Consider the following 19,841-nt stretch of genomic DNA (forward strand, 5'->3'; position numbering starts at 1 on the left):
TCAAGGGACAACTGTGCCAAAACAGGTGCAAACACAAAGCAGTGGACTTCCTCGTGATGAAAATGACATTGTGGCTGCAGTTGCACCTCTTCTGGCTTAGTGCCTGTACCAGAATAGAAGCCCCAGTTTATTCAGTCTGGCTGCTCTAATCTAGCCGTATGCCATCTTCACAGGTGTACCGTCTGACATTTGGATGCTTGGTCCTTGGAGCGTCTAACGGATCAAAGTGGCTCACTATATTTGGAAGAATGAGTCTAAAGAGACGTGTTGTTTGTCCTGTCTAAAGTAAAGTCCTTTTTACAGTTCCAGTTTTCTGTCACTCCGTTTGCACCGACCTATAGTTGCTGACCTCCCTCGACTTCTCCAAAAAACTGTCAGCTCCTTTCAACGTTAACCCTGACAAAGAAAAAGAAGAGTGTCTCACAAGAACCACCCACTCCTTCACTGCCATAATGGCAAATTTGATAACAAAGTTGAACCTTGATGGAAATAGAACCAGACTTCTATTTATCAAGCAATAAAGAATCCTTTCAAAGATTCGTGATGACTTCCAATAGGACTAAAAATACCATGAATCGTGTTGTGAAATCAATGTGTCTGATGTGCATTCAACACATAAGTTTGTGCAGTAAAAATGGAAGAAAGTACAGAAAGGTGTTACATCTATGACATTGTAATGTAATTGCACACTGCTAATGACTGATTGTTTTGGGCCTTGGGAGCAGTGTGAACGCGTTTACCAGCCGAGAATACTTTTTGACCTCTTACGCATGTCAGGCACTCGGTTATTTTGCCAACAGACACACGTCTGCTAGTGGCTTACCTGGAGCAGTGCAAGGTAAAAAGTGAAGTGCACTAAAAGAAGCTCAGTGTAAGATGATTCTCTCCAGAAAGTCAGCAAAGTCAAATGTAGGTTGAAATGCGTGATGCTGCTCATTTGTGTAGTAGTGCTGTACAACAGTAAGAGCAAGCGAGAAGAAACGTTGAAGGCGGGGGATTGGAAGAGTTCGTTCGCTGAAGTTACCTTGAGCCCAGTATGTTTTGACATTGAAAGCACTCTGACTATACACATGGAAAAGCACTTTGATGAAGGATGAGCTGAAAAGTCAGGCTAGCCAGGGCAGACAGGCTAATGTTAGCTCGCTCAGGAAAGTTAACTTCACAACTACCTGTAAGGTCCTCAGTGCTGACTGGGATATGCAGCCCAGCGACAAAATGAAGCATGGAAGTGAGTCAAGTTATACAAAACTAGTGCTCCTCACTCAGAGATGGGACATTTTGTGTTTTCATTTTTCTTTTCTGATTAACCGGTTAACTGGTGTCAGCTCATCAAAGCAAAACTGACATCCAGTATACAAGGAGCAACATTACCCTTTGTTTGAATTTTTACTGTCTTCTACCTCTTCTCTGGTATATATCTGGCTCTTTGGCTGCTACAGTCAATGCTCCACAATGTACACCGACTAGTGGCTTCCTGCGTACCTCTGCTGTTTGGTGCTGAGCAGGTAGTGTACACAGTGTTTTTTATCAAAGCTTTTTCTCCCTGAAAACAGCAGCCTGCTGGGGCCTAAAAACAATGCCTAAGAGCAGTGAGAGCGAACTACGGCCATGAATCAGGGGCCAGACAACTAAATAATGAGCTGAAACTCACTTTAAGGTGCCATAAAGCCGAGTGAAGCTACAGATTCAGATTCTGCAGACTCATCACTACCCGTTGATAAGTGGCCCGTTTACATTTTCACATTATCATTTGATGAATTGTCATCATAAAAATAATGATTACAGCCGCTCCAGACCAATTGAATCTTGTCTAGCTTTGATCTTTACATTGTTCTGTTAGAATGATTTTTGTCTGTAAAACTGTAAATGTCTATTAGCTAAGGTAATAACTTAGATAACACATTAGCACTGCTAACGGTGTGCTTTTAATGGAGGGATGCGTATAATACAGTGTAGCATCTCATGCCATGCTGGTAGCTATTTCATAAATATTTATTTTTTTCATTTTGTTTGATTTAGTTTATGTAAGTTATAGTGTATTAAAGGAGCTTTGCAGTGCCACCAAAGCAGCACTATTGAAATCTGTGCCCATGTTTTCAATTAAGAATGAGATGAAATAACTCTGTTGTGTGGGGCCTGCTTTATAGATGGAGCAATTATCCAGAACATGGACAAATTCCTTCAAAATACGTCCCAATGCAAATCTTTGTGTTGGAAGGAGCTTGTTCTTCTAAATTAAATGTCTGTTATATTTCTACAACCGGAATACATGAACGTGTTTGTCTTATTTCTGTCAACCCTCTGGGAAGTCCTAATAGCACTTCAGACCTTATAAATCCCAGAGGAGAGAGAATAATTTCTGAGGTTTAGAGTGATGATAAAATGCTTTTACTCCTAAGCCTAAAAGTAGGACCAAATACATGTATCCATCACGGGCTGAATTGCGGGTCAATTAGGATGGATTTGCCCTTCTGAAATCTCCCTCACTTAAAATATTCCCATGACTAAGAACATAATGTACCCCCCTCTGAATGCCCCAGTGTGCATCTCATTATCCTCACTGCTGTGGGTCTCCTGAAGGAGAACTAAAACCACCTTCATCCTGATTTATCATCTCTGCCACTTAAGCTCTCAGCTCTTCTTAAACGCAGCATAGTGTTACTGAAAATAGAAAGTAATGAATTGAAACAAAGCAGAACATTTTAAAGGAGACCTATTACTGCATGCTTCCCCCACCCCTTAAGTTTTTTACACAAGTTGTTGTGCATGTAAAAGATATTAAAACTTAAAAAAGTCAAAGTTTGCACCAAGTGGAGTTCCTCTCTCCCACAGAATACACTGCTCCTTAAATGTCACATCTGTAGACCCGCCTTTAATTTTGTGACTTTGTGACATCACTACGTCACAGAGTCGCGCATTTGAATGATTTATGCAGGTGCAATTGTTCTGCAGCTCTGCAGTTGATAGCGCTGCTGGCTCAGGTGTGTGCGAGCTGACCAATCAGAGGAGACTGGGTATTTGGAAGGGGAGGCCTTATAGAGACAGGAGCGAAAACAGAGCGTTTCAGAAGGAGGGGGAATAGAGAGTTGCAGCACTGGACAGAATGAGAAAACAGGTGTGTTTTTTTGAGCACTAAAGAATGTAATCCCATTCTAGCAGTAACCCAAATAAAATAATAAATCTGATAATGAACATCATATGTCGCCTTTAAGCCTTGGATGCCTTTTTTAAGGAAGTGACATGTTTTTGATGCCAGCCTGTTGCCTTTGTCAAGCAAATCTGGACAGCTATCAAGCATTTACGCAATCTGTTTCCCCTCTGTTGGTCAAGCACTTTTACAACGAACAAAAAAAGAAGAATCAGTGGAGCAGGTGATCTAAAACAAAAGCTAAACAATGGCCTTTCAATATCACTGAACAACCTGCAAAAGCTCCTCAGATAAACTGAGACAGCCTCTGGAGAAACAGAGGGCGCAGAGGATGCCACGCTTCAGAGTACAAACGCAGCAAACAACAGCTTTATTCACACATGACGGACACATATGACAGGTTGTCACAGCTAGCCTGCGCCCTGGCAGTAAGGAAGAAATTACAGCTTAATAGCTTGTGAGAAGTGCATGAAAGGATTTTCTCCATTGATTTACACAGAAGGAGAAAGGAGGTCTTAAGCTTGGACAAGCAGCCTGTGACTGAAATTATACTGCAAACATACATCTTGGTAAAGGAACTACAAGAGGAATTTCCATAAATGACCTCCGCTGCAGATAAGTGGCTCTCGACACTTAAGCTCAGTGCAAGGATTTCAAAATAAAGGTTATTAACATCGAAACTTAAGAAGGTAACCCACATTACAAAAAAGAAAAAAAGCAGCAACGATGGAGGAAAAGTCGTCAAAACTCCTGTGGGTCTCAGATTCACTGAGCAGCAATTTCACACTCTCATTAACAGTTTCCCAGCATGCAACAAGAGAGAGTGAGAGAGCGAGTGTTATCTGCAGGTTCAACGGTTTGCTGCACAGCTTCATCCTGTTTGCGTACATCTCGATGTCGGTTGATGGGGTTGTCTGTGCTTCTATTTTTCAGGTGGCTGTGACAGGGGCACCCCCGGGGCAGGACCCATGAGGAGTCATAGAAGATGCTCACAGCCTGGGCGCTTCTGCTCTTCTTAGCCATGTGGGTGAGAAGCACCTCTGGTGGCCCGCTCTCCTTCAGAATAGGTAATTTGTTCCACACAATTGTACAGTTTTGTAATAGTAAAAAAAAAAAAACTGCTTCCCACACATGTTGACCTGGAAGTTTCCTTTTTGGAGACTTGGATCAGAGACAGCTCACCCTTGCAAGATATTCATAGACTTCCTACATAAAAGGATTTTATTTCTGAGACTTGAAAAAACTGTGAATGCATAAATGATTTAAAGTTTTTAATTACCAGGCTTTAAAATCAAACTGCTGTTTAAATGTTGGCTTAAATTGATTGCACAGTCTGACTTCACCGTCTCTAATGAGAAAATAAGGTGAAGAAATTCGATTGAAAGTATTAGAAAATAGATCTTACCCCACTCACACAGCTATCACGGTTATCAGCAGAAATTATACCCTTTGATTGGAAGACTGCTTGACTTCGTAATAATTCAGCTAATTTGTCATTTTCAATGTAAATGATTTCATAAGCTTGGAGCACACGTAAAAAAGGATAAATAAAAAATTACTTTATTTTCTTTATATGCAGGATTTTAAACAGTCATTCTATAATTAGGGATACATTTCATGTCAACCAAATAGTCAAAATATCAGTATTCTTTTTTGATAAATAAACTACATGTTTCCATATTATACACCCTTAATGTGCTAAATTCATTAATTGGCTAGCTTAAGGTCAACTTACTTTTTAAATATCTTAATGAAAATAAACATTTGATTCATTATTTTGTCAACTGTGTTACGGACAAATGTTGTGTCATATAAAACATATGTGAAATACTACCAGGGTTGGGCACGTTACTTTTAAAAAGTAATTAGTTATAGTTACTAGTTACTTCTCCCAAAAAGTAACTGAGTTAGTAACGGAATTACTTCACTATAAAAGTAATTAGTTACCAGGAAAAGTAACTATTGCGTTACTTTTATTTCTTACCCCTTTTGAGCTCGGCAGTCATTTTAGCGTACTCAGCATCTACATATGTATTTAGAAAATGTCTTTCTGCATGGCGGACCGGCTCCTGCTCTCCCCGATATTTTGCCAATGAGTGCTCTGAAGGAGTCTGAGTCAACTGTTGATAACGGGAGCAAGTTCTCAACAACATACCTGCCTATCATTGCATTCAGTTCAGTCTGTGTCACAAGTTTTTGTGAAGCTGTTAGCGGAGCTCACGTTAGCCACACCTGGCCTGCTGTCATCATCAACAGCGTCAGCAACGGAGTTTTTGGCCAGTGTTAGTTTAGTAGAAGCGTGTGCCACTGAGAGAAGCTTCATTAGATCAGAGTTGCTTACAACGGACGTGGACAAAAGAGATTAGTAGTGTCTGTACTTCCACTTTGAAAACGTTAACTTTCCCTCCGGACTCGCCTTGCTGCAGCTCACCTCTGCTAGTTTGTGTGTATGAGACTGCTGCGTGCGTGTATAGGTTGTGTGTAAACCGAACATTGCCACTGATTGGCTTAAGAGCTCTCAACGTTAGACAGCCAATCACCATCACTTATGCGGTTGCCTCGCCCCTCCCTCCTCCCTCACCGGAGGGGAAAAAAAACAGCTCTGCAGCTCCGGTGGCTGAGAGCCGAGTCGGATGACAACAACTTCAGAGAGCAGCTTCAGTATGTAACGCACCACATTTAATAGTCGGTTATGGTAACGGCGTTGTAACGATGGAAATAGTAATTAGTTAGATTACTCGTTACTGGAAAAAGTAACGCCGTTTATTCTAACGCCGTTATTCCCAACACTGAATACTACACATTTAATGACACACTTTTTTGAAAGTGTTTGAGTCCATTCGCCAGTGGTTCACTCGGGGTTTTGAGGTTATCTGTCAAACTTATTTAAAAATGTGAATTTTGAGCTTCATGATGGACATTCTGCGAGATGCTATGATGAAGGATAAACGTTGATTCAACATAAATCCACATTACACCGAATTTAGAGTTCATCATCATCCTTATGTAAGACTTCCCTCTCCAGAGATATTCCCAATCTTTTTTGTTACAGTTTTTCCAACATTTAAAAGATTTATGATATAAAAAACCACAGGACAGGAAAACAAGAGAAACCTTTTCTCAAGAAAAAAAACTTCATTTTGACTCAACAAATCTAGATTTAATTTCATACAGTTAACTGCCAACATTGTCATCTGTGTCACAGTGGATGGTTAACACAGTTGACATTTCAGCCATTTTAGGGCCTTGTGCTCACTGCAGACCTCAGACCTGTCATCATATGACTTTGATCAACTTCTAACATCTAATGCAAGTTCACGTGAACAAGTTGATAACACAGTTGACAATTCATTAATCTACTCTAAGTGCACACAATAATATTGATAAAATATTGAAGAGAAGTAGAGACTTACCACTCTATCTTCACATCTCCCTCCAAAAAGGAAATGAAATTAATGATGTTGGACAAGTGACATAAGAGCAAACCATTGCTGATTTACAGGAGATATTTCAGCAAGTAACACAGTTGACAGAGATTTCTCGGACACACACAAAGTGGATGATTTAATGCATATGAATGAGCAAAATATATTTTAAAATGCCGCTTTCATATTTTAATGATTATTTTGAATAAATATTTATGAAAATATTATACAAAAACACGTAATGTAGGGTTAATCTGAGGGGCAAAACCTGACATTTAGCAAATCGGACAGCAAAAAAACAACAAATTCCAGGTTAGTATATGCATTTTTTGCTAAAGAAATTATGGGATCTGTTGACTTTTTGTGTTGCATAAAAGAGAAATGTGCCCTAATGTAAAACTGATTATTGCTTGAAGTGAATAAATACATAAATTGATCAATTGATGAATAAAGTCTATGGACATGACATGTTCCCCTAATTATAGAATGAATCAGCTGACGTTATGACATCTATTTATTGTGTTGCAAAAAAATACACACTAAACTGAAGTTAGCATGCTAACCAGCTAGCCCTGATCCACTGCAGTCTAAAGCTCTTGTGCTAGCAGTGTAAAAGCTAACACTCTCCATCAGCTCTACGAGCTCCCAGTCTAGACTGCTAGCTTCAAGGCTAACTGTGCTAACTAATGAACGGCAACTACGGTTAGCAGCTGTAAGTGGTTACTCTGGCGGTTAGCTGCCCCATACTTGTTTTTGAGTATGAAGTTGACAGACAATCAAAGCAATGAAAAAAAAAGAAAAAAGATTACACTGGTGATACGCCCCCTCCCTATTTGTTTTGAACAGGCCGTTCTTACATACAGCACCTTTAACAGTACTTGCTGTGGAATTAGTGTGTGACTCTGTTTGTTGCAGGTGAATGGATTATGTAAATATAACCATGATATTAATCCAACTCCACTGCTCACCAAAACCTAATCCCTTTTAAACCCCAATACTGTATCTACCATAAAGGCAGCTTCACCTGAAATGTGAATCGGGAATGTAACCTGAAACACTGAGGTATTATAGCATGTAATACGATTGTAATTCAAGCATCGTCACTGTCCGGACTGTTTTGAATACAGTACAGTTAAGTATAATTTCTTGATAATTCAGTGTCGTTGTTCCGCCTGCAGCTTCAACAGTTCAAGACAGAAGCAGGAAGTGAAACTGAATCTATAATATTCTGCTTCTGGCAATAGTGGCAGATCGATGGACCAAGGTTGACACTGACTAGACTTGGAATTTGGCACCGGGGCATGGTTCAAAAGTCTAATAACCTGCCAGAGCCTTTTGGTAACCGATGGGAGTTGTTCCTTCTTGTTATTATTCTCCCACAGTCAGCAGGCATCTGACACCCTGTCGCAAGCCCCCTGTCCACAAAGAGTTTGACTGACTGTCTCTTTATTTATGTATAGGCCCCCTTTGTCCTGGGTGAGCGTGAGTCTCTGTGTGTATACTGTATATAAGAACAGATATGAAGTATGGGTAATGATAAAGATTGAGAGCGAGATGGATTCCACAGCTCAAATACGGTGCTCCCAACATGGTCTCTCAGCGGCTGCCGTTAAATTTATAACACGGTTGTCAACTTTCAGTAGCCGCCCAGAGTGAGATTTGTTGTTAGGGGCGAAGGGTGGAAGTTAATAACACCAATTCAGAGTAGAAATCCCCATGTGGTTATCGCAAGGCTTTATGAAACATGAAGTAAAAACGGTGGCGTTAAAAGTGAGCAGACGCGCACTTTAAGAAATATGAAAAAAAAATAAAAGTTTGTCTTGGTGAAAAACTCCTTCAGGTGTCAGGGATTCAGCTATCAGCATGATAAAACTACAGCGCATATTTTTGAGACAAAATGAGTGTCAGTCATGATGAAAGCATTGTTAGTTTTAATACAAAGAAATCTCAGACCGGCTGGCTCATAAATGCATATTGGAACCTTAACACTTCCTTTCTTTTCTGCTCCTTTTACTGTTACTTTGCTGTCGTTTGAGAGAAATAACTCCTGTTGCCTTTCCAGTATTTCTGAACCTTGAATAAAATGGGCTCGGTTCAACTGTCATCTTTGAACAACATCTCTTATTTTTGGAACAAGACATTCTTTGGTATCACTCAGTCGTTTTTTTTCTTCTGTCCTGTCTGGAAGCTCTGCCACGGCTCGGCTAAGGTTTTGCAGAATTCTTGTGCTGGTTTGGCATATGATGCCCCAGACATACAACAATGCAGCTTCAAAGTTTACTATATCAACAACAGAGAGAACAAATCATTCCTCGTTGGAGGATACTGTAGGACAAATGACGAGCATTCCTCTGCTTTTTTCTCTGCGTGCATCCTCCTCCACCCTCAACCTGTTTGCAGAAGTCTGAACAACATCATCTCTGCAGCGATGCCAGTTTATCTCAGTCAGGTTGCATTGGTGATGGATAATTAGGCAGTTGGTCCGTTGTTACCCTTTTCTTCTAATGTCATCTGTGCACAGTTCTGGTCTCGTGGCCTGTTTACTGTCGTTTTGTTTCGCACTGGCTGTGTGTGTGTGTGTGTGTGTGTGTGTGTGTGTGTATGTGTGTGTGTGTAGATATGCAGAAGTGCAGACACACACACACACACACACACACACACACACATTTCAAAGCACACCGAGGCACACAAACAAACACATACACCCCAAACACCACCACAAACTCCCTGCCATTTGCGCTCCAGGAGATGGTATTTAACATGGCTGTCCCTCGAGTCCTGCCTGGCTGGCATAATGTCACTGTCTGGCCTTCTGTGAATGTATCGGGGCCAAAAACAACCTCCCGCCCCTGCCACATTCCCCCGCCAGGACCAGCCAGCAGCCAGCAGCAAGCTAAGTGTAGGTGAACTGAGGAACTTATCTCAGTCTCTGCTGTGTAGTTGGCAAATGCAGTGGGGGAAAAAAATGATGGACTTTCTTTTGCAAATTAGCCAGCTCTGGCAGACTTTCTAACAGTGGTAGACTCAGGGTGTTTGAGAGGCAGGGGCGGGAAAACAATAAAAAGGGTACCAGTGCACAGAAAGTCACAATACATTTATAGTGAGACAGTTATAAAAGCCTAGATGGCACTTGTTTTCTCCACTGAAAGGGCACAAGAGAAGGCACTGTATCTCATTTTCTCCCCAAAGTTCGCCAGTGGCCTTCAAATTGGGAATCACAATCACAAATCAAAAGTGACTTTGGGCATTTTTTTCCCCACTGTGTTTCAGCATTGAAACAATGCATATCTTGCCGAGTTGTTAGAAGATGTTGTGATTAAAAGTAATGAAAGATTAATTACAGCGATATTGACCTGAGATGGTTTAAATAATTGAATTTGCTTTGGCGCTGCATCTAATAAGAAAACACCACACAGACAAGTGAAGCTTTAACAAACCATGAACAGGGTCCTTTAATAGACTGTATATTCTGTAAAAAAAAAAAAGAAAAAAAAGAAAAAAAGAATTCACAAAACATTATCTTGACTGAACATTCTGTTTGAGAGGAACTCTTATTAATTCAGACCGGGACTGCATCAGTGAAATGTTTAAACAGGAAGAGATACTGCACAATATTACATGAAAAATGAAAGAGAAAAAAAAACAAACCCTGTTCTACCATATGGTGCAGTTTGTTTTTTCCGGGTGGTATTCTCCCATTAGCTGCATGACATGGCGTCTGCCGTTTAATTTCATCCAGCCAATAAGCCGCCGGTTGTGCTAACACGCACACATAATCACTACAGTCAGCTGATGTCTGTTTGTTTTTTGTTCAAGTAAAAAAAATCCAGCAAAATCATCAGGAGAAGCGCATGATCGTTCATTAGAGCTCTATTCATCAACGCCGCAGAGCCCTCACTCTCCACACACACGCACAGGCACGCACGCACACACACACACACACACACACACACACACGCAGGCACGCACACACACACACACACACACACACACTGCCTCCGTCCAGTTCAATATCAGAAATAAAAGCCAATTATCTTCTATTCGTAAATCAAAGGCAGTTGGAAGTTTTGCTTTTACTGTCTCACGGCCCCTATTGGAATTAGCTTTACGAGAAAGACAGAGGGCGCTGCATGAGCAAGGGGCTGTAAAGTAATCGCTGAGGTTTTTAAAAAAGTTTTGAATCTCACTCTTGTTACATTTCGGCGCCTCCTCAGCATAATCGAGGGCTTTCCAAACAAGTCTCAACACACTCTATTTAATCAGCGTGTGCTTTTTTGGCAGACAGATTCGACTTCACTGTTTTATTGTGAAATCCAGACGGGCACTCGAGTCGGGTTCTCTAATCTCACCAAAGCCCCCCAGAATGGTTCCTAGCACTGGGCCTCACCACAGGGAAAGGGCCTCCCCCCCAATGCGACTAACACTAAATTTAGCTGCTGGCACCCGACTGTTTGTCGACTCACTCAAGTGCCGTGAAATTCCCTCAGCAGATATCCTTTACTCACCTTAAGTGTGCTATCTGTGCGCAAGGAGGGCCGGCTTCAGATTTGATTTTGGGAGCGTGTGTGTAGTCCGTCTTTAACCTGAGAGTGAGGATTGATATTGATTGTTATGGAGAAATCTGTTGTGAGCTCAAACACCGGCAATTTTTCATGGTTCATAATGAATTTAGGGAGCCAAAATCCTCCATCGTCTTGTTCTGTATTGCATTTGAATGTTATGAATATGCAGGAAAAGCACAACCCCAGGGCATGGATGAGTCTGACATGGATATTAAAGATAGATCTTTTAAAAGGTTGTTTACATGCCAATCAATCAGTTTTAACTCCTTGCATGTTGTTCTACTCTTAAATCCAACAATATGTATTTTGTTTCATTGATTATCATTGGATCTAATTTCAAGACATTGAATACTTTGTTAATAACTGTTTACTTGGAGTGAGCTGTGCAGAGGGCAGCAGGGGAATGTATTATAAACAGATATTTTGCTGCCAATGACATATCATGAATAATCACTTTTGCTATTATTAGTCCCTCAGGGAGAACTCCAGAGCCAGGCTGTCGATATCTGTTGCTCTTATTTTTCCCATGTATTCATAATTTCTTTCAGCCTCTCACTCCAGTCAGGGTCACAGTGGCAACTGCATGGGCAGAGGAACCCATGCATAATTTTTCTCAGGCAACTTCCTCCAGCTGCTCTCTGTCTGATCCCTGAGTGCTCGTAGGCCAGCTGGGAGACGTAATCCCTTCTGCATGTCCTGTGTCTGCCCCACGGTCTACCCTGGTCCTACAGCTCCCGAGGGAGAGGCCCAGGGGTATCCTCTCAGCAGACGCATGAAAGTCATCTGCATGCTTCAGTCTGTGCGGAGAAGCAACAGTTTTAGACTGCGGCCATTCCTAATTGCTAAATCTTTCCTACAGTCACTCCACGAACTTCTTACCACAGATACAGTGGAGTAGATCCAGCATTACAGCAGATGGTCCCCTTTCTCACGTGTATGCCCCATCAGTATTACTTCAGAGATGTTCGATTTTATTTTGTAGGTTCTCTCCTCAGATGTCATGTTACTTTACACTTCCTGTCTTCGTCTTTTTATGGTCCCTTTTCTGTGTATACCCATACTTGCCAACATTGGGTTGTGAAAAATAGGGAGATTTTTTTTCATCGGTGTATTGGCCCAAGTAACAAGGTTCCTTCACCTGGTGTGCGATTTGTTTGTCATAATTTCTTGCCTTATATTTAAAACCACACAAAATTCTTAGAACAGTGTTTCCCCTAATTTTTTTTTTATAGCAGCTGTGCTCTGAGTTGATAACACTACACTAGGGGTTCTGGGGGCATGCCCCCCGGAAGAAAATTTTGAAAAATGACCCTTTAAATTTTTGAAAATAAAAGAATTTCATTTTCAGAATTTCACAATCAGAATCTAAAACATGAGACAAGCTAGTGTAGAAGCTGACATTACTGCTTGAAAATATGTTAACATCCTGAGCATTAGAGAACTTTTTTATTTTCAGAAGTCAGTGGGCCACATGACATGGAAGCTATTGAGAAAAATAATCATCATTTCTGCATGTTAATATTCATATTAAATAGAGGAAGCACTAAAATACAATAACAATAGGTGTCTTATTCATCCAGTTTACTGATACAATCTGCTGCTGGTTTGGAGTCACTGGGTTACATGACATAAAAGATATTGAAAAAAACTGCAATTATTTTGTATTAATATATGTCTGCTCAGTAATTTAATGAGGGTCCCTAAATCAGTCTCCAGTGATTCAGCTGGAGGCTCTGGGAGGTGAGCTGACCGTCCTCCTGCTGCTAACACTGGGTGAACCTCAGTAAAGTCTCAGCTGGACCCGAGTAGATATCCACAGAATATTCAAACTGAAACTAACTTCACCCCAGTTCGACGAGTCGCCTGTTGCAGCCTTTGAATAGGATGACGAGGATTTCAGTCACTCAACTTAAACGGTGACTTGTAGAAACTATACAAATAGCAGTAATGACAATAATAATCGATTTCAAGATAACTTAGGGTGAAGTGCTTTCACTGTGTGCAACTTAAATTCCCCATTCGATCGTGATGTTAAACCGAGAAAAATCATGTCATCATCAAAATCAAATGTCATTATGTCTCACCAGAGCATCATTTTCAGGTCGGAAATACCGGATTGCGGGATTTATCAGGAACAATCACACACCTGCTCATCCGCACAGGCAGGCCAGGGTTGCCAGATACTGTAAGAAATATGCCCCACAATCTTATTTGTTTCCTTTACTGTAAAATCGGAAGATTAACGGGAGAAATTACTGACGGGAGCATCTAGGGAGATAGGGTTAAAAATCGGGAGTCTCCCGCGTGAATCGGGAGAGTTGGCAACTATGGTATACCTGTGTTTCGTTAATTAACTTATGATCAATGCGAGGGCATGTGACCCTTATTCAAAACCCCGAACAACCACGCAAAAACGTACTGACTGCACCTGATTGGACAAATGCTATTCGTGGGCTGTCTGCTGTGGACATGGTGGCTCGTTTGAAAATGTCTTTTTTTTACCAAATTGATTTCCCAGAATGAGTTTCTGTGAAGAAGGGATCCGTGCTGTTGCTGAACCTGTCTTTATTTTAACCAGACAATGCCTAGTTTTTATCATATTTCGAGTTTGCAGCAGCATTAAGCCGCACTGGACACCACTTATTTGCATAAAGTAGGTCAATTTTCACTACCAGAATGCATTGCATGACTGCTTGCAGAGACAATGGGAAGCGTAGAAGCAACAGATTCTGTGGACATGTTCCGTCAGTGTTTTCCCTTACTCTCACTACGTTTCCATGTCCGTTCCCTGTTCCTGCTTTCTCCTCATGGTTTACCTGCATTGCTGCCTGCATTCCTTGTGTCCTGCTGGTTATTACTTTGTCGTGTTTTGCGAGTTGAGTTAGCTCAAAGCTCATTTTTGTCAGCAGTGCCTTGGCAGGTAACAACTACAGGACAACATACACCCAGTGACAGAACGTAACATAGTAATCCAGTGGCCTTGTGATTTTGCACATTTCTGCAATTTAGACGTTCATCAAATTCCCCATCCCTTTACTTGAAAATGTCAGCACGCACACTAAGATTGCTTGATATTTTAATGAGGTTTTTCTTTTTATTATTATCCGTCAATACAGATAGCAAAAGGCCAACAGTCAAAATACAGGAGCTGCTGTGTCGGCTTCTGTACTAGCTTGCACCAAAGATATAAAGTATAATGTCTCCGTAAAACACCTTTAAACATTTTTATTCAGATGAGGGGTTCAGATGTCCAATTGACAACAAAGTAATGTTTCAGTGTCACCGTTTGATCGACATGAACTGACACATGTTTTATATGTAGAGCAGATTTTATAAGGGAGCAGATGTCCTGAGGGTCAAGATTTCTGATCTACATTATTTTCTCTCCTGCGTTTCTGACTTTAGACCTGGTGGAAAAACAAAGATTTTGCCAGGAAGATCTCATGTTCCTTAATTCTTTTCCATCTGTGGAAACATCAGAATTTTTATTTATTTTCCAGGAGAAGTTTTATTTTTCCTTTGTGAAACCAAGTGATTTCATTTATTTATTTATTTACTGTTCCAGAGGGAAAAAAAAAAAACACCTTGTGTAACAAAGGGATTATTTTCCCACCCAGTTTCACACAAAAACAGTAGCTTTTTCAATTGATTCCACATATGAAAATGAAAAACTTTTTTTTCATCCTGATTTCACAGATGGAAGATTATCCTTGCAAGGTGACCATATCCCACATCATACAGATCAGAATAAGAAAATCGATCACCAGAGAAAAATATTCTCACTCACCCGCTCAGGTTATCATGACTTACTGATGACTAAAATGTTACATTAAGTTCAACATTAGAACATGACATACTGTATGTTTCTTGGTCATAGTTTATTGTTTGGAATGAGTACATGGCTCAGCTGTTCACCATATCCAGAAAACAGGAAGTATAATGAATTATTTTGCAGTTAAGTCAACAAATAGCTGCTCCTAAATACTTAATAAGGTACAAGTGGCAACAATGTCAGTAATTGCCAATCAAGTAATTTATGTAAATAATCTCCAGTTGAGTTTGATGTCTTATTAAGAGGACTCATTATGATGTTCTAACTAAAAATAAAACTTTAGGCTTGTATTATAACTAAATCCCCGGTGTGCACGCTGTGATGAACCTGCTGCTGTCCTCACAAATGCACACACACCACAAGAGATCCAGCCTGAGGCTTGCTGAACACAAGATTTTCGTATTTCTTATCATTACTCTAAAACCACTTGCAGAGCATCACCGAGTACTGAGGGAGCAGCAACCAGACAAGGTCCACAGGAAAAAGTCAGGCAAATCTTTGTTTGGCTTTTTGCTCTCTTTTCCACACTCAGCGGCAGAACACGGCCGAGGATTCTCAGTGGGCTACATTCAATTGGCTCTGCTCTCTCAGCAGCAGCAGCTGAGCCTGCACCATCTTTACCCAGCCTCCCAAGACTGGGACTGTTAGTCAGCGTGGGATGCAGTTTGTCGTGAAATAGATGTAAGGAAAGCAAAACGTTCAGAGTATGATGTACCCATTCTCACCGGAGACATCCATTGTTGAGTAAACACAATGCAACTGCACAAACTAGCTCTCCGTCTTTAAGTCGTAGCCACAGGGAAAGTCCTGATAAATATGCTGTTTTTGCGGGCTACCTGGAAACACGAATACCTGTCGCTGCACATCACACACACGTACCAAATCAGGCCCTGTGGTTATGTGAATTGTGATTTTGTGTTATTTCACCCAGGCTTGACACTCACAATCACATTCAGTGGCAGTTCTTTTTTTGTTAAAGGTAACAGCTTAGGTAACTCGAATACCTAAATATTTATGCCACTCAGGGCCCTCCAAGCAAAACATAAAATATTTAGTTTGATGACCTTGTGAGGTAGTGTTGGATCAGTGGGAGTTAACAATCAATGCTTACTGAAATCTATCTGGTTTGACTCAGGCAGAAATGTTCACAGATGAGGTGATGTTCTCAGGTTTTCTCTGGGTTTGAACATTGCTGGAATCGTTTGGCATTACCAAACCGCACAATGGGATTGGGCCAACAGCAGTCGCATCATCCATAGGCTGACAGTCATCAACTTCCCTTTCACTTCCACTGAGACCTGCACCGTCGTAACATTGTGATTTAAAAGGCCAACCCTGGTATTCTTTGTGATAACAGCTTCTTTTTTGTGTCATTTACATTATATGTATCTGGAATATATAGTTATGTTTGTGTCCGATGCTACTTTTCCTAGTCTTACTTATTTTATGATAGTCACCTCATTCAGACTTTTTATCTCGGTGGGTACTCGCAGATGGATTTCATCATCTCTGATTGTTGGCTACTTATCAATCTAGTGTCAAATGTGCTCTGTATTATCACGCTGATGGAGGCTTTGTGCTGAAACGCATTTATTTTTTGCCCTCAGTAAAAGATAAAAGATATGCTCTCTGACAATGCCAGAGTTGTGTTCATTATAAAAGGCCAACCCAACAGAGAGCGCAAAAACGCTGTGTGTGAAAAGACATTAATGCTAAGGTCATGTCTCCATTTATTCAACATATTTTCTTATAGCGCTTACCTGCCCAGTTTGGCAAATCCAGGGCGCTCAGTTACATTGGTGGCAGTGGTGTTTCCTTTAAAATGGGTCTGGTTGTTTTCAGACATTTGGATGCAGAAACTTTTAGTATATCACTAAGTTTAGATGATTTAGTGGTTACAGTTTTAAAAAGCATTCATTGTTCAGACTAGGGCTGGGCGATATATCGATATAAAACTTATATCGATATATTTTTTAAATGTGATATGGAATTAGACCATATCGCATACATCGATGTGATCCTTGCTCCGGGCAAGCCGCTGACCCGGATCTCTCTGCACTGCTCCCCCCGCCCCTCCTCCTTCATGCACAGAGAGGGGAGGGGCTGGAACAGACACTCCGGCACTCTTCAACAAACACTTTGGTGGCCGCCGTTGCCCTGCACTTTTGCCTTGATACCCCGTGAAAAAAAATCATCGCACAGCCACCGGACAGCGTAGCGAGGTTGCCTTGAATTACAGCCACCTGAGTGCACAGTAGTCTCTCACAGTAACTTCAGTGAGTCCGCGGTTCGCGCAGGTGGAGTCTCATCATCACGATGATCTCACGTGAAAGCCTCTCAAACAGCAGCAGCATCTCAAAACAGAAGAACGAAACTTACAGCACAGCGAGCGAGCTCAGCCGGTTTTGACGTGATACGTAACTGACTTATGTGGTAGGATTTAGTCCGGTAAAGTTGGAAATATATTCACAGAATCGACCTTCCCAGTCAATAACTCATAAGTGAAACCTTGTTAAAACACAACTGACGGCTCTTTCCTACCATAGTAAGGAAGGAAGACAACGAGCTACAACCGTATGTTAATCAAAACGAGCGTCTGGACATTAACTCTGGTCTGTGATCAGCCGTCTGTGAGACGAGGGCGCAGGGACCGTCTACAAAGTGCAACACTGAAAAGAGAAACTACAAAAAATATTCAATAACTTCACTATTATTCAGAGTGTAGTGTCACCAAAATCACTCCACACATCAGTGGTCTCCTGCTGGTTATTCTACAATTTTTTTGTTTGGAAAAAATGTGCTTTGCCATAATTTTGAGGAATTTCTATTTGGGAGAAATATTCAATAACACTAATATTCAGTGTAGTGTCGCAAAACTCACCTCACCCTAACCCTACTTAAAAAAAACTGTTTTGTAATGTAACATTAACTTGATATTGGTATTTAAAAAAATGTTTAAATACATAATCCATGTCTTATTATAAATTAGGATATTATGGTATCAGTCTGAAAGGTAAATCAACACATTTTATTCAGTGGCCTTGGTGCCCCTGACAAAAAACAAAGTGAAGGCCAAATGGACGATGTCGGGCGGTGGAAGGAATACTTCGAGGATCTCCTCAATCCCACTGACACGCCTTCCATAGAGGAAGCAGAGGCTGGGGACTCAGAGGTTGACCCATCCATCACCCAAGCCGAAGTCACCGAGGTAGTCCGTAAGCTCCTCAGTGGCAAAGCACCGGGGGTGGATGAGATCCGCCCTGAGTACCTCAAGTCTCTGGATGTTGTGGGGCTGTCTTGGCTGACACGTCTCTGCAGCATCGCGTGGCAGTCGGGGACAGTGCCTCTGGACTGGCAGACCGGGGTGGTGGTCCCCCTATTTAAAAAGGGGGACCGAAGGGTGTGCTCCAACTATCGGGGGATCACACTCCTCAGCCTCCCCGGGAAAGTGTATTCCAGGGTACTGGAGAGGAGAATTCGGCCGATAGTCGAAACCTCGGATCCAGGAGGAACAATGCAGTTTTCGTCCTGGCTGTGGAACACTGGACCAGCTCTATACCCTCCGCAGGGTGCTCGAGGGTTTATGGGAGTTTGCCCAACCAGTCCACATGTGTTTTGTGGACTTGGAGAAGGCATTCGACCATGTCCCTCGTGGCATACTGTGGGGGGTGCTCCGGGAGTACGGGGTCGGAGGCCCTCTGTTAAGGGCCGTGCGGTCCCTGTACTGCCGGAGCAGGAGCCTGGTTCGCATTGCCGGCAGTAAGTCAGACCTGTTCCCAGTGCATGTTGGACTCCGGCAGGGCTGCCCTTTGTCACCGGTTCTGTTCATTACTTTTATGGACAGAATTTCTAGGCGCAGCCACGGGCCGGAGGGGATCTGGTTCGGGAGCCAATGGATCTCATCTCTGCTTTTCGCGGATGATGTGGTCTTGTTGGCTCCTTCGAGCCGGGACCTCCAGCATGCCCTGGGGCGGTTTGCAGCCGAGTGTGAAGCGGCTGGGATGAGAATCAGCACCTCCAAATCCGAGGCCATGGTTCTCGACCGGAAAAAGGTGGCCTGCTCCCTCCAGGTGGGAGGAGAGTTCCTGCCTCAAGTGGAGGAGTTTAAGTATCTTGGGGTCTTGTTCACGAGTGAGGGAAGGGCGGAGCGTGAGATTGACAGACGGATCGGTGCAGCGGCCGCCGTTATGCGGTCTTTGTATCGGTCTGTCGTGGTGAAGAGAGAGCTGAGCCGAAAGGCGAAGCTCTCGATTTACCAGTCAATCTACGTTCCGACCCTCACCTATGGCCATGAACTTTGGGTGATGACCGAAAGAATAAGATCCCGGATACAAGCGGCCGAAATGAGTTTCCTCCGCAGGGTGGCAGGGCGCTCCCTTAGAGATAGGGTGAAGAGCTCTGTCACCCGGGAGGAGCTCAGAGTAGAGCCGCTGCTCCTCCACATCGAGAGGAGCCAGCTGAGGTGGCTCGGGCATCTGTTTCGGATGCCCCCGGGACGCCTCCCTCGGGAGGTGTTCCTGGCATGTCCCTCCGGGAGGAGGCCCCGAGGAAGACCCAGGACACGCTGGTGTGACTATGTCGCTCAGCTGGCCTGGGAACGCCTTGGGGTCCTCCCGGAAGAGCTGGAGGCAGTATCCGGGGAGAGGGAAGTCTGGGTGTCCCTGCTCAGGCAGCTGCCCCCGCGACCCGGCCCCGGATAAGCGGAAGAAAATGGATGGATGGATGGATGGCCAAATGGACTTGCCCCTAAAATGACGAAATTCCCACCCACGTGTCATATTTGGCTTTGACTTTGACTGAACATTTGCTCTCACTTTCCATAAAAATATCGGGATATATATCGTATATAGATATTCAGCCTAAATATATCGGAA

The 19,841-nt window shown here is 42.4% G+C and overlaps 1 protein-coding gene across 5 annotated transcripts in view; it reads left to right on the forward strand.

Moving 5' to 3' along the window:
• grik4 (glutamate receptor, ionotropic, kainate 4) overlaps positions 1-19,841 on the forward strand; it is a 339,847-nt gene that overhangs the window by 160,540 nt on the left and 159,466 nt on the right. For all 5 annotated transcript variants that reach the window (XM_030406054.1, XM_030406044.1, XM_030406072.1 and 2 more), the window contains one exon: positions 4,082-4,215. In XM_030406054.1, the coding sequence (XP_030261914.1) occupies positions 4,134-4,215 (82 nt within the window). In that variant the 5' untranslated portion in view covers positions 4,082-4,133. The remainder of the gene's footprint in view (positions 1-4,081; positions 4,216-19,841) is intronic.

The sequence above is a fragment of the Sparus aurata genome, chromosome 2 (genome assembly GCF_900880675.1).
Source record: "Sparus aurata chromosome 2, fSpaAur1.1, whole genome shotgun sequence".
NCBI lineage: Eukaryota > Metazoa > Chordata > Actinopteri > Spariformes > Sparidae > Sparus > Sparus aurata.